Source organism: Lepidochelys kempii, chromosome 24 (assembly GCF_965140285.1).
Source record: "Lepidochelys kempii isolate rLepKem1 chromosome 24, rLepKem1.hap1, whole genome shotgun sequence".
Classification (NCBI taxonomy): domain Eukaryota; kingdom Metazoa; phylum Chordata; order Testudines; family Cheloniidae; genus Lepidochelys; species Lepidochelys kempii.
In genome coordinates this window covers 7,013,935-7,027,468 of record NC_136403.1, presented here as the reverse complement: position 1 = coordinate 7,027,468, position 13,534 = coordinate 7,013,935, and the positions used below count along the sequence as shown (strand labels likewise).

General features: G+C 44.0%; 1 protein-coding gene across 5 annotated transcripts in view; it reads right to left on the bottom strand.

Annotated features, from left to right (window-relative positions):
• PRPF3 (pre-mRNA processing factor 3) overlaps nt 1–12,988 on the bottom strand; it is a 28,321-nt gene extending 15,333 nt beyond the window's left edge. Inside the window, exons 1-9 of one of the 5 annotated variants that reach the window (XM_073323406.1) lie at nt 12,852–12,988; nt 12,150–12,327; nt 10,619–10,747; nt 8,482–8,664; nt 7,327–7,457; nt 3,063–3,209; nt 1,764–1,847; nt 1,415–1,635; nt 25–331 (exon numbers count right to left, since the gene is read on the bottom strand). In XM_073323406.1, the coding sequence (XP_073179507.1) occupies nt 25–331; nt 1,415–1,635; nt 1,764–1,847; nt 3,063–3,209; nt 7,327–7,457; nt 8,482–8,626 (1,035 nt within the window). In that variant the 5' untranslated portion in view covers nt 8,627–8,664; nt 10,619–10,747; nt 12,150–12,327; nt 12,852–12,988. Of the gene's footprint in view, nt 1–24; nt 332–1,414; nt 1,636–1,763; nt 1,848–3,062; nt 3,210–4,423; nt 4,520–7,326; nt 7,458–8,481; nt 8,665–10,618; nt 10,748–12,149; nt 12,328–12,851 lie in introns of those variants that run through there. The other 4 variants (XM_073323408.1, XM_073323405.1, XM_073323407.1 and 1 more) reach the window with 4 other exon arrangements.
• Nucleotides 12,989–13,534: the final 546 nt, after the last annotated feature.

Below are 13,534 nucleotides of genomic sequence, written 5' to 3'. Positions count from 1 at the left end.
AGCACTCAGGAATCTAGACAATACCTTTGTTCGTAACCTCTGTGCAATTTTTTCAAATTTGCCTTTGTCATGGAACTTAAAGGTGCGTTTCTGACGTTGGGATGAGGCTATGGAGACCCGAGGGTCAAAGTAAGTGTTGGATTCCATGTCTTCAGAAGGTTTCTCTTTGAGCTGCTGTTTAAACTGCTCCCTCTTCACAGCCCTGATGTTCGCTTTTAGGGTTGGCATACGGTGAGTCAGTTCAATCTCTTTACCAGTTGCATCAACAGTTCGGCCTTGTTCGTCCAGGATCAATGGGGTAGGCTTTGTCTGGTCCTTTAGCTCTACTTTCCTGATGCAAGAAACATTTTGTTAAAATGCAGTCATGTAGCATTAAACTCAGAGGAAATATAGAGGGTACTGTGACCACCACCAAATAGGTCTTGGTGGTTTTCTCTAAGCCTTTTTAGTCAATATCATATATAGGAAACAGATGTGAAGCTATTTTAGTGCAACAGTAATCAAAAAGTAGATGCCAGTATTATGATCCATAGAGCCTAGAGCAACTTCGACTATTATAAGTTTTAACGAAGCATCAGCACCAAGGTTTCCACATTCTGATCACTCAGAACATCAATAATCTAAATGCTTCCTTCTTCTTGATACTTCGGGGAACAGAGGTGAGTTTCACACCATGAATGATATGGGTGTGCTTACACTAGGGGCCCAATTTGCATTTACATCAAGATCTCCTTACACTTCTTTGGCAGCGTAAAGGGGGTCCTAAAGTGGGTGTAAATGTTATACAATTAAAATGTTGTGCTGCCAGAATGGCATTGTGTCAGCCCTGAGGCATAGCACCCGGTAAGATTTCCCACTGTTGCTATCATTTGTTTAGCTACATTGATGCAAGCACCACTACAGTTAAGGTGATGGAGAGTGATCTTGCATTCTAACCATTGTGCAATCTAGACTGAGCAGGTCCAGATCACCTGGCGGTTAGATAACCAGGGGCTTATCTACCCTATCTTCCCACCGCTGCAACTACTGATACTGAACCCACACTGGCAGTGGTGAAAAATTTTAGAAAACCCTTTATGTAGACAAGGCCACAAGGACTTGATGTAGTTTAGACTACTCTTAGTTGACCCTGAAATGGACTAAACATTCAAAGGACAACTACAGTGTTACAGTAGGAGGTGGACAACAGCAGACAGACAACATCCAGAAGGGCAATGCCTGTCAAGCATCACTCTCTGGTGCGTCTATCATTGACACAGAGCCGCCAATTATCCAGTTTATGAATCCAAGTCAATACACAAATTTTGGTGGAAAGGCAATGATGAAGGCTGACAGTATGCACGCCTAGCATTTGTCTTGTTCCCATAGGAAGTTACTAGGGTTACAGTGTACTTGGCAAGTTGATTGTACTCACGGAGGTGCAATTCCCATTGCATGCAGGTTGGCCAACCCCACCATGTTGGCATTGCCAATGAGCCCAGGTTTCAAGGCCAGCTGAGCCTGGATTCGGGCTTGCAGCTCAGCAGCTTTCCTGGCTTTCTCAATAGCATCATTCATAAACGTGGCTGCCTGTGAAGGCTGGATGGTATTGCCGATGGGGAGACGTTCTGGCTGGGATGAAGAGGGAGTTTTTGGCTGTGGAGAGAAATACACTGTTAGATACGTGTCAGAACAATCACACAAGTCACTGTTTGAGGAGAAAGACAGTGCATCCATTTGAATCCTGTGGCAAAGGATCTCCCCTTTTGCTTTCCAGGCTGTACCTGGGGTGCAGGAGGACTGATGAAACTCAGTTGCTTTTTCCTCTCCTCAATCTGACGTGTTGCTGCCTCCATCATCTGTTTGATCTGCAGAAATAAAAGTTGGAAAGTTAGGTTTCTTCCTCCTCTTCGTAAGAAGGGCTAAAGCATTCTTCAGAGGCTCTTCACATAGCGGCAAATGAGTGCAAACCCAGCTACCAACCGGGACAATTCTAACCAACAACCTCTAATTTAGCAGCAGCAACCCTGGGTAGTCAGTGCCCACTGCCATGACCTGTTCCTTCCTATTCAGCTCACCCTACAGAAAAGGAGCCTTGTTTCCTTGTTTCATTTGTGAAGAGGGTCTTCCCCTCTCTTTCTCACTGTTCTCTTGGCTGAATTCAAGTGTGACCAAGTGTTTTGTTTGTTCCAAAAAAAGTGAAAGGACTTGCAAAATGATTTCCTGACCTGTTCTTAATCAATTCAGTCTGCTCACTGGCACCGCAAACTGTAAGAACTGAATTTCCCTTTCCTGGTGGAAATCACTGTTTCAAGATGATATACAGGAGACTCATTAATTCTAGAACACCTCCTCCACTAAATTCAGTGACATTAATCCTTTAAGATTAAGCCATTTACTGGTAAATTACTTCATGTGTCTGAACTGTTTAGTCAGTTTAATTTAGACTAAGAGCTTTAGTCCAAGCACGTTTTCTGAATCTGCCAAACTCCATGTACATTTATGGTACTGTGTAACTAAAAAAATAATGAAATGTGCCAGATCATACAGATGGTATTCAGCTAATGAACTGTTTATACTACATAACTGCAAGTGAACACATTTCAGTGCAAGTCAACACTTCTTCAAACAAATGAAGGATACTGCATATCAAATGTATTTTCTCCACTTATTCGCAGTATAGTTTAGTTGTATTCATTAACATTTCACAGTATTTTTGCAAATGTAGATTCTGTGTGAGTAGCAAGTTTTAGCAACACAAGGCATCAACATTGCACTCTCTCTGCCACTCAGTTTTCCAGAAATGACAAAGAGGACCATTAGGCTTGTGAATTAGGAACTTCTATTGAAATTGGCCAATACTAGCAGCAAACTCTGAAAAGGACACAGTGGAAAGCACTTGCCATTAGTTTTCAAAAGAAGGACGCTAGACCCTGACATTCAAATTTCTAATCATGATATGAAGTATAAGATAAGAAAAGTTTCAGCTATTCCCTCACACTGAAACTAAATATTAAGATGTTAAGATCCAAGATCTCAGTTTCTTGGGAAGTGGCAGAGGAGAGCAGCCTGAGAAGACAAACCTGTAGCTTGGTCAGCATTCCAGGACTCTCTGAAGGTGGTCCTGGGATAACCTCCGGCTCCTCCTCTACCTCCTCAAAACGTGGAATACGCCGCTTCTTAACACCGGAAGACTCCTTGGAGATCTCAGTCTCATCACCAAACACATCCTAACAGAATGGGAACAAGACGAGATAGCTTATGATCAATGATATAACAAAGCTACTTGAGGCTACTGATGAAGACAAGCAACCAGCACTTGAGTCCAGCAATTTAGAATTCGGAAAACATTTTGGTCAAGCAGTCACAGCAAGGGGCTTCAATCCAGAACTCCTACGTTGGATTCTCAGCCCTGCCATTTACCCACTGTGGGATGAGGCACAAATTCAATCTGTCTCATTTTCTCACCTGTACAATGGTAAGTGAGATCCATCTAAATGGGTGGTGGTGATATGTAGGTTAACTAATGTTTGCAAAGCACCCAGATCCTTGTGTGAAAGGCACTACCATCTTTTTGCATGATGTAAAGAGTTCCTAGGTCCATCATTCTTCCCAGTAAGCCTGTGTGTTCTCTCACACACCTATCCACGGACAAAGGTCTGATCTACACACAAACTGAACTGATTTAACTAAATTGGTTTCTAAATCTCAAACTGATTTAAGAGTCACTACAAAAAGTAATTTTCCCTCTGCTCATACTCGCACCTTGTCAACTATTTGAAATGGGCAACCCTGATTGCACTGGCCTTGTTAGCACTACAAAAGTAATTTTCCCTCCCTTGGTATTCACCCCTTCTTGTCAACTGTTGAGAACAGGCCACTTCCACCTTGATTGAATTGGCTCCTTAGCATTGACCCGCCACTTGGTAAGGCAACTCCCATCTTTTCATGTGCTAGGATATATATTCTGCTTACTATCAGAGAGGTAGCCATGTTAGTCTGGATCTGTAAAAGCAGCGAAGAGTCCTGTAGCACCTTATAGACTAACAGATATATTGGAGCATAAGCTTTCATGGGTGAATACCCACTTCTTCAGATGCTCCAATACGTCTGTTAGTCTATAAGGTGCCAGAGGACTCTTTGCTGATTCTGCTTACTGTATTTTTCACTCCATGCATCTATGAAGTGGGTTTTAGCCCACGAAATCTTATGCGCAACTAAATGTGTTAGTCTCTAAGGTGCCACAAGGACTCCTCATTGTTTTTGCTTACACAGACTAACACAGCTACCACTCTGAAACCTGATTTAAGAGAGTGTCTACAAGGAGATTGCACTGATTTAGTTAAATACGTGCCATTTGTGTGAGTAAACAAGCCCTTAATCTACCATACAACAGGCATACTGCATTATAAGTGAATGTTATTTGAAAAGAAGATATACACACCGGTTGTAAGCGTTAGTTGAAATCCCCTCTTCACTATTATGGTTCATATTCTACAAGGACACTTCCTCAGCCAGACACAGGTACTTCTTGGAATACCTACAAGTTCAAGAGAAAGGACTTGCCCATAGTATAAAGTGTGTAGACCATTACGTTTTAGTTCCTGAAACTTCCCAAGCAGTGATCTACCCCATGAAATGGTAGAAGGGAGAGAGGAGAAAGAGAGGGCCAGACAGAATGCTGAAAGACAGCTAACATGGGTAGTATCTAATGTTTTTATCATCCCTCTGTCCACCACTACAATTCTAATTCTGTGAGCATATGTAAAAGCAGAGCTAATATTTTCAAGGAAAAAGCCAGAAAGGAAAAGTTACCCTAGTTATACCACCTTGGGCTGCAATCCAGCAGACCTCCTGCTAAGCAGGGTCGGGGAGATCAGTGTCTGGATGTGACACTTCTAAGGAAGTTAACTTCAGGAAGAGCAGCTGGTGATTCAGTAGATGACACTTTTCCTTAAAAAGAAAAGGAGTACTTGTGGCACCTTAGAGACTAACAAATTTATTTGAGCATAAGCTTTCGTGAGCTACAGCTTACTTCATCGGATGCATTCAGTGGAATGACTCTTTTCCTTGAGTCAGAGGCCCACCACAGTGTGTTTGGGCATGCTCTGCTATTGGGAGGGCTGAATTTCAGATTAGATACAAAACTGAGGGCTTGGAACACTTTTGGTCATTCAAGATCCCAGAGCACTTTTCACTAGAGATGGGGCAATAGCCCCAGTGACCAGTCCAAATCCCAGCTTGGGTATCTAACCTACCTCCGTAAGATTCCCCATAGAGTTTCAACAGAGTGTAACGGTCTTCCCTTCCTGTCCTATAACGTTGTACGGTGTTGCCATTTGATGCTAAGTAGCTTCCACATCATGCGAGAATGGGCATTCCGGGTGACTAAAGCACTGTCTTATAAATGATTTGTAACTGTGAAAAGCTTTGGGATCCATTTGCATCAGAAGTGCTACAGAAGTATAAAATAATCATCACTTGTAAAGTGCAGACTGCAATCCATCTGCCAAAGGATTTATCTGCAGAACCATCTGCTTTAAAATGACATGTCAAGTGGCTGCATGGCATAGTTCAGATATTCCAGTTTCTTCTGTCTCCCCAATATACCAGAGGTAAGAGACTTGAGATCTGGCTGGGACAAAATATGATGGCTTACTGCCTTTCAATCTGAGGACAGTTTGGTGGCTTATGTGAAATGAATTAGTCAATTTCAGTCTAACTCCTAATTAAATGTGCCCACAGCACAAAGTTGACACCACATTACACTAGCTGGCTCCCTTCTTGATAGTCTCAGTAGAGGTGCCAATGACTGAGAGCACATCGACACTTAAGGCACTGCACCGCTTTAATGAAAACGCTCTACACCGACAGGAGAGTGCTCTCCTGTCAGCATAGTTAAGCCACCTCCCTGAGAGGAGATAGCTATGTTGGTGGGAGAAGCTCTCCTTCCGACATAGCACTGTCCACCAGGGGGTTAGGTTGGCATAACTACGTTGCTTGGGGTGTGGATTTTTCACACCCCAGAACAAAAATTATATCAATATAGGTCTGTAGTGTAGACCAGACCTGAGCTATGGAAGATTGAACTTCGCCCCTCTCTCCCCTGGGAGGGGTGGGGCTCACTCCAGATCAGACTAAGGCACATTGGCAGGGATGATTGCACTGCTGCCACCTAGGCTGTACCTATTCTGGGGATAAAGACCTCTTCTTTGTGCATGACTGTTTAATCAGTGAATGTAACTGGAACCTGGAAGAGGAAAGGTAAGTAGACCCTTCTCTAGCACATTTTAAAGCCTCAGCCAGGCAGAGGAGAAAAGTAACAGTTTCAGACAGAAAATATTGAGAAGGGTAGGTAGTCCCTCTCCTCCTACAAAGCACTTTCCCACAGACACCTGGAAAGGCACAGCTGAGAGCCCTGTAAGGGAATATACTAGGTAACTGACGAATCAGGAACTGATACAATGCAAAACTTCAAAAAGAGAAATATAAAATGCCATAAAATAGGAACCTCAGGAAAAAAGTGAAAGGAAACTTACTTTAAGACCAGGGAACAGCTTGTCGAGTAGCCATTTTTAAACTCTGTATGCAAATGATGACAAAAATTGTAATTCCAGGGTCAAAAGCAAAATCTTCAAGATAGTGAGAAGTAAAAGACAGCTGCGGATGCATGAGACTTTCCACCATCCCAGTCAAATGTTAGATGGGAAAACCACCAGAACACTAGAAAATCCTTGCTGTATTTCAGGACCTTGAACTTTGGTGGGGAAATGAGGTTGCCAGAAGGTGCATATTGTGGGTTCCAGATGAGCTTCAGTGCATGAACAGAAAGTGAAAATCCACAAGGTAACCCACCAACATTCATTCACTGACAATTGTGAAATCATCAGTTTAGATTTTACGATGACACGTCTGAGCAAGGAAGAGCAATGGAAAGTTACTACAAGCTGTGCCCGACTAACCCAGACTCCTAACCTCTAGTTAATGAAGACTCAACAGTATGGCAAAAATTCAAGTGGGGGATAAAGGTGTATGAAAAACAGCACAGAGCCACAAATCCTGCTATTTAAGCTGTTCTGTTTCATTAAACCACTAGGGGATTGTTAAAGAAACCAGATGCTCAGGCTTCCAAGCCAGGAAAAGTATTTTGGTCCCTCATGGCACCTCAGAAGAGAGTAAAAAGAACTGAAATGTAAAGGCTCACACACTTCATTGTAGAGAAGGGTCTTTTCTCTTGAACTTTAAGCATTATAAGATGTGCCTTTCTGGAAGAGGAGAATGTGGTAAAGTAACAGCACTACATTCATGGCCTTTATCGAACAATATAACAGTCAGTCCTTAGCTTACCTTCAATTCTCTCTTTCGGTTCCGGTCACTGTTGGATTTTGAGTGCCTGGAGCTTCGTCCCTCCTCTACAGCTTCAAAGAGCTTGTCGACAAACCGCAGAGTGGAATCATCAAGAAAGGGCTTCAGATGGTCTGGCAAGGAAGAGAAATTTATGCGACTAGACAGTGAACATTTTTGGAGACAGGAATACGTGGATAAAAATTATAGTTCAGCCTGTAAATTCACAGGCTGCCATTCCTCCTGAAATCTAGAATACATGACCTATGGGTTTTGAGATTCCATGCAAGTCTCTTTTTAAGGTAGTCTCTAACACTGACTACAGCAAATGTCTTCAGTTTCTTTAACAATGGAGCCTTTCAGCTGCATTTCCTGTCTTGTCAGTTTCTGTAACACCCTTTAAGTGTTTTGGAAGCATCTTAAGACAATGCCATCTTCTGCCATGAGGAAAAGGGGAGTACAAGAAAATCTGTCCAAAGTAAGCTTCTATTACTACATACAGCCTGTGAAGTAAGTCTGAAAATATTAAGTACATAAAAATTGGCTCTGAGCTAAGAATTAGCAAGGACATTCTCAGCTCAAAAGGGATTTCACACATCCATGAAAAGGGGGTCCATCTAATGGAAACACTGTCACAACCTTAATTAGTGATGAAGAAACAATTTGCCACATACAGTTCAGCACCACTAGTCACGTGAAGAAGTGCCCAAGAATAAGGAAGATAAATTCAAATCTGACTTAAAGACCATTTCAAATGCAGTGCAGATCTTCCAGTTTCATTTGAAAAGCTCACAGCTACTCACAGGAACAAATACTCTCATTTATTTAAGATACAAATTCAAAAGCCTCACTTGGTTGCCTTCTAGACCAAGACAAAGTGCCTATATTGTTAGTTTCATTTTCCTGAGTGATGCTTCTATTCCTTTCCCAGCTTTGCTACTGTTTAGCTCGAAGGCATGGTACGATACAGTTTATATGAAATACTTCGCAGAAAAATGGATTGTATTGCTAAACAGAAATCCTGAGAGATTCAACAGGTTGTCACTTTTAGCACCTATTTCATACACCTCCCTCTCTTTTTGTCAAGGATCTTTACTACTCCAAAATACACAGCAATGGATGTGTTGTGAGTGTCATAATGAAAAGCCGAGGACATACCGGCTGCTTTCTTTTTGTCCATTCCCTTCCCAACACAGTTCAATGCTGCAGTGACCACAGTGGGTTCTGAAAAACCCAGGACCCGCTTCACTGTCTTCTCGATCCATGGCTTCAGCTCATCCAATTCCCGTTTAGAGAGTGACATCTTCACTGGTAGGCTGACTTCAATTATTTGAATTTTACCTATAAGAAAAACAAAGAGTGGAAAAAGCATCTCTTAGAAGAGAGACTGGAGCAGCCAAATCACCATTATATTGATGGCCATTATATTTTTCTTTTTTTAGTGTGAATTTAGAGCTGGAAGGTACAAAGCATTTTTTTTAATGTATTTCTTCCTAGAGACCCAACCAATGTTGGGATGCCATTGTTCTAAGTGCTGTATAAGACAAGAAATAGTCCCTGCCCTCAAGACCTTACAATCTAACTAGACAAGACAAAGGAAGTATTAGATCCTTATTAGAGATAATCTCTGTGTGTTAGTTCCCTAAGCGACTTTCTCAAAGTTACACAGGAAATCGATGGCAGAGCCAGGAACGGAATCGAGATCTCCTGACTCCTAGTCCAGTGCCACGATAACAAGGCCAACCTTGCTCTTGTGACAGGTTTCAGAGTAACAGCCATGTTAGTCTGTATTCGCAAAAAGAAAAGGAGTACTTGTGGCACCTTAGAGACTAACCAATTTATTTGAGCATAAGCTTTCGTGAGCTACAGCTGTAGCTCACGAAAGCTTATGCTCAAATAAATTGGTTAGTCTCTAAAGTGCCACAAGTACTCCTTTTCTTCCTCTTGTTGAGGCTCTTGGAGACTATGCAGTGTTGGGCTGTGGATGGGCCCAGGATACTAGAGAGACAAGGTGAGAGAGGAACTGTCGTATTTATCCACAGGGCAGGTAACAGGTACCAGCAACACAGTTTCCAACTCCTACAGACTTACAGCCTCATAAATGCCCCCAGGACAGAGGGGGGGAGTTCTGTCTTTGTGGCCCATTCAATCTTTGGCTTGTGCTAATAAGGGAGCCAATTAGTGACAATCAGGGTGGTAGATTTGTGATGTGAACCCTTGTCCATTAGTCACTAGACTGAGACCTATCCAAACTTATTTCACATACACCACTCGCACTCAATACATTAGAATAGTTTTTACAATATTTTGAGAGGGGAACAAGTCCATTTTCAGCAATGTGGATGAAATACATTTTTGATAAACACTGAAAATTCTAATATACACTAGTTAGTGCTTAGTACCTTCACTTGAAGATCTCAAATCATGTTACAGACATTAAGCCTCACAACATCTACACAAGGTAAGCACGTGCAGCCTTCTAAACTAGAGGAAATTAAGGGTGACTTGGCTAAGCTCACACAAAAAGGGACATCTTCCAGGTCTCCTGACTCACAACCTCACTATAGATTCAGACTTTAAGGCCAGAAGGGACCATCATGATCAACTAGTGTGACCTCATGCACATTGCAGGCAGCAGAACTTCACCCACCCACTCCTGCAAAAAGCCCCACAACCTCTGGCTGAGTTACTTAAGTCCTCAACTCTTGATTTAAAGACTTCAAGTTAGAGAAAATCCTCCATATACTCTAGCTCTAGCATTCTATAGCTACATTTCAGTTATAGCTGCTTGTTGAGTAAGGCACATTTCGGATGATGACTGTTAAATGTTAACATTTGATACTCATGATCATTAGTTCAGCTAGGTTAAGAGCCATTATTACATTTCACAAAAAACATGTTGCCATATTAGTATCCTCATTTCTATATTGTAAAAACAGGCTAATATGGCTATAAGAATGAGTTACGCCTTGGTAGATTTTACCTTCATTTATGTAATTCAATAAGACCTAATAGAATACTCAACCTCAGGCAGGTTAGCATGATATTTCAGTATCTGAAGAGCGAATAGTATACATGAGCATTCTCATTATGTACTACCTACAGAATGAGAACACTATCTTTCAGCCATGTAAGTATTCTATATACAGTTAAACCTTGCATATAAGGCCAAATGTGTGCATTAAAATGTCTAAGAAAGTTGCCAGCCAAAATATAATAGACGATTTCTACCAGGTGGTCCAATAGTGAAACTGCACAACACATGTATCTCTCATTAAGGTTTACACACACTAACCTTCTTCACTATGTTATTCCTCAGTAAATGGATAATCTGGAATTGATGTTCTCACAAAGCTGTTGTCAAGCAACTGTGGCTCCTTCAGATAAGCGACATATTTAGCTTCATTCTGTAAAACACGTATGCCTAAAATTAAGTAAAAGTTCTAATTATAATTAGTTTCCAAAGCTACAGTGATATGTACAATGCCTCCTTTCAATTGAAACCCTCTTGCTCACAGCATTGCCCCAATAAGACAACTACTTTAAAGGTCTGAGCACTGCCTACGTTAAGGCTAGAAATCTAGATACCTTGAATCAGACAAATTTAGCTGTAACAGGATAAGAGTTCGCATACATCCGTGGAAAATTTTACCAAATTCTGCAAATGAAAATTGTGTACACAGGAAGATTGGGTTGTGCCCCCACCTCCTTCCCAATTACTTCTTTCTGAGAAGCAACCTAGCACAAATGTAGCATGTTTATGGGCAGACAATTCTAATCTTATTATAAAACTCATTTGCTCTAGCAAAGATTAAAACCCTCATGGATACCTTTTTTTGTTGCTGCTGCTGTTCCCTTTTATTTGTTTTAATAAAAATGTTTATTTATCCAGAATGGAAATAAATGTGCCAATTCCCTCCCCACCATTACGTGTGTACCTTTGAATAATCAGCAAAGGAGGCAGTGTAGTCTAGTGGTTAGAGGCGAAATGGGAGGCAGGAGTCCTGAGTATTATGCATGGTTAACAGTGTGTTGTGTGAACAAGAACTTCCTTATATTTTACATCTGCTGCCTCTCAGTTTTACTGGATGATCCCTTGATCTTGTGTACTCAAAGTACTATTATCCCCCTAAAAAGTCACTGGTGTTACATGAAGTATCCAGAAGACCCAAGTTTAGAAACAAACCTAATACACACCATTAAAGAGAATGCTTTTTGCTTATGATGCATAGAGAACAGGAGACATAAAGGGAAAAAATTCCTCTTGACAAAACCATCACTGTGGCAGATTAATGGTATTGCCCCTCCAAGTCAAACTCTTTAAAAAGAAAAAAAAAGTCACTCCATGTCTCACTTCTAGGTGAGATGTTAGAGAAAAATAACTGCGCTTAAATAGCACATTCTCTCCAAAGCACCGCACTGATTTTTGTCACCATACTCCTGTGAGACAAGTAATACTAATTTTCTAAATGACACAGAAGAGTTCAGTGACTTGTCTCAAGTCAAACAGTAAATCAGTAGCAAAGCTGAGATCAGAACCTAGGAGCCCACCACACAGTTGCCTGCCCTAGTACCCAACTCACACACTTCTTGTGCGAAAAAGGTGCAAACACTAAAAAATAGGAGTATGCAACAGAAATAAAGAGTGCAAATCTATGAGTGCTCCCTGATCTGGGCCAAAATGATAAAGGCAGCATTTCTAGAGGAGTTTGAGATTGTTAGTTTTGAGGTAGATGCACAAAAATCAAGTCTGCTCAGAGACTCTGGAGATTCCCAGAATCATTCACTGAGATGTTTTAACTTAAAACGTTGGGCTAATAACTCACTTGTGCTTTATCAGTTTCATTCAGAACCACAGAGCGAAAAGGGTACATGGTGATGAGACACGGGTACCAGTGACAGGTCCAAGACAGCACACACAGCTGAGTACCACACACCCAGGGCACCAGAGCGTGTGTTGCTCACCCTCCTGCTCAAGGGAGTCCTTTAGGGCAGGGAAGATGTCTGGGGTATAACAGATAGTAGAAAAGAAGAGGAAGTGCACAGATTGAGGAGGAAGGTCCCTGTCAAAGCCTCAGAAGTATGAGGGGCCGGCTGTGGGCTCCCCCCTTCCCCAGCGCATGGGGATAGCCGGCCAGTAAATGGGGGTCCCTATCACAGCCTCACGGAGGCTGCCTCAGGAGTATGAGGAACAGGCTAAGGGCTTCCGCATTCCCCAGAGCCTGGGGGGGGGCAGCTGGGGGGCTCCCCCCTTCCCCAAGGCCGCGGGGGGCGGCAGGCCAGTAAATGGGGGCCCCTATCACCGCCTGAGGCGTATGAGGGGCAGACTAAGGGCTCCCCCCTTCCCCAGGGGGGCTGGCTGGGGGGAGCTCCCCTCCCTTGGTCAGCGCCTCGCGCGCACACATGAGGCCTACGCCGGCCTAGCTCAGGCCTCGAGCCCCGGATCCCGCGCCCCCAGCCCAGGCTCCGCGGCCTGCCCATCCCCAGCTCCCGCGCGCCGCGCCGCGCCTCGCCTCGCCTCGCCTCACCTCAGCGCCGCCCGGCCCGGCCCGGCCCGGCTCCAGCCCGAAACTTCCGCTCCCCGCCGCGGCGGCCTAGAGAAGACTCGCTGCGACTGACGGAGACGGAACGTTAGGGCGGAAGCGGAAACGGCCCGCGTGAAGCCGCGTCGCAGGGGGCGGGGAAATTAGGCACCAGCACGTGACGCAGGAGCCCAGCGCCTCAATGGGGGGGGTGGTCACGTGACGGAGGAGCGGCACCCTGAGGCCTTTTCACGTGACGGAGAAGAGGCCAACGCGTCTGGGTCGGGTCGGGTCGGGTCACGTCACGTGACCGGGGGGGGGGGAGAGAGAGAAAAGCCCAGCACCTCCCCGTTCCACGCGAGGGGCTGCTGCAGGGCGAGTGGAAAGGGAGATTTGGGGCCTGGGACAAGTGATCCAGGGCGGCTGGGGTCCTGGCCCCACCACCTACAGAGGGCAGGGACTCTAGAGGGGCTGGGGTCATGGCCCCGCCACCCACAGGGGCCTATTTCAGGAGCTGGAGGGCAGGGGATCCAGAGGGGCTGGGGTCATGGCCCCGCCACCCACAGGGGCCAATTTCAGGAGCTGGAGGGCAGGGGATCCAGAGGGGCTGGGGTCATGGCCCTGCCACCCACAAGGGCCTATTTCAGGAGCTGGAGGGCAGGGGATCCAGAGGGCTCAGGTGCTGGTAC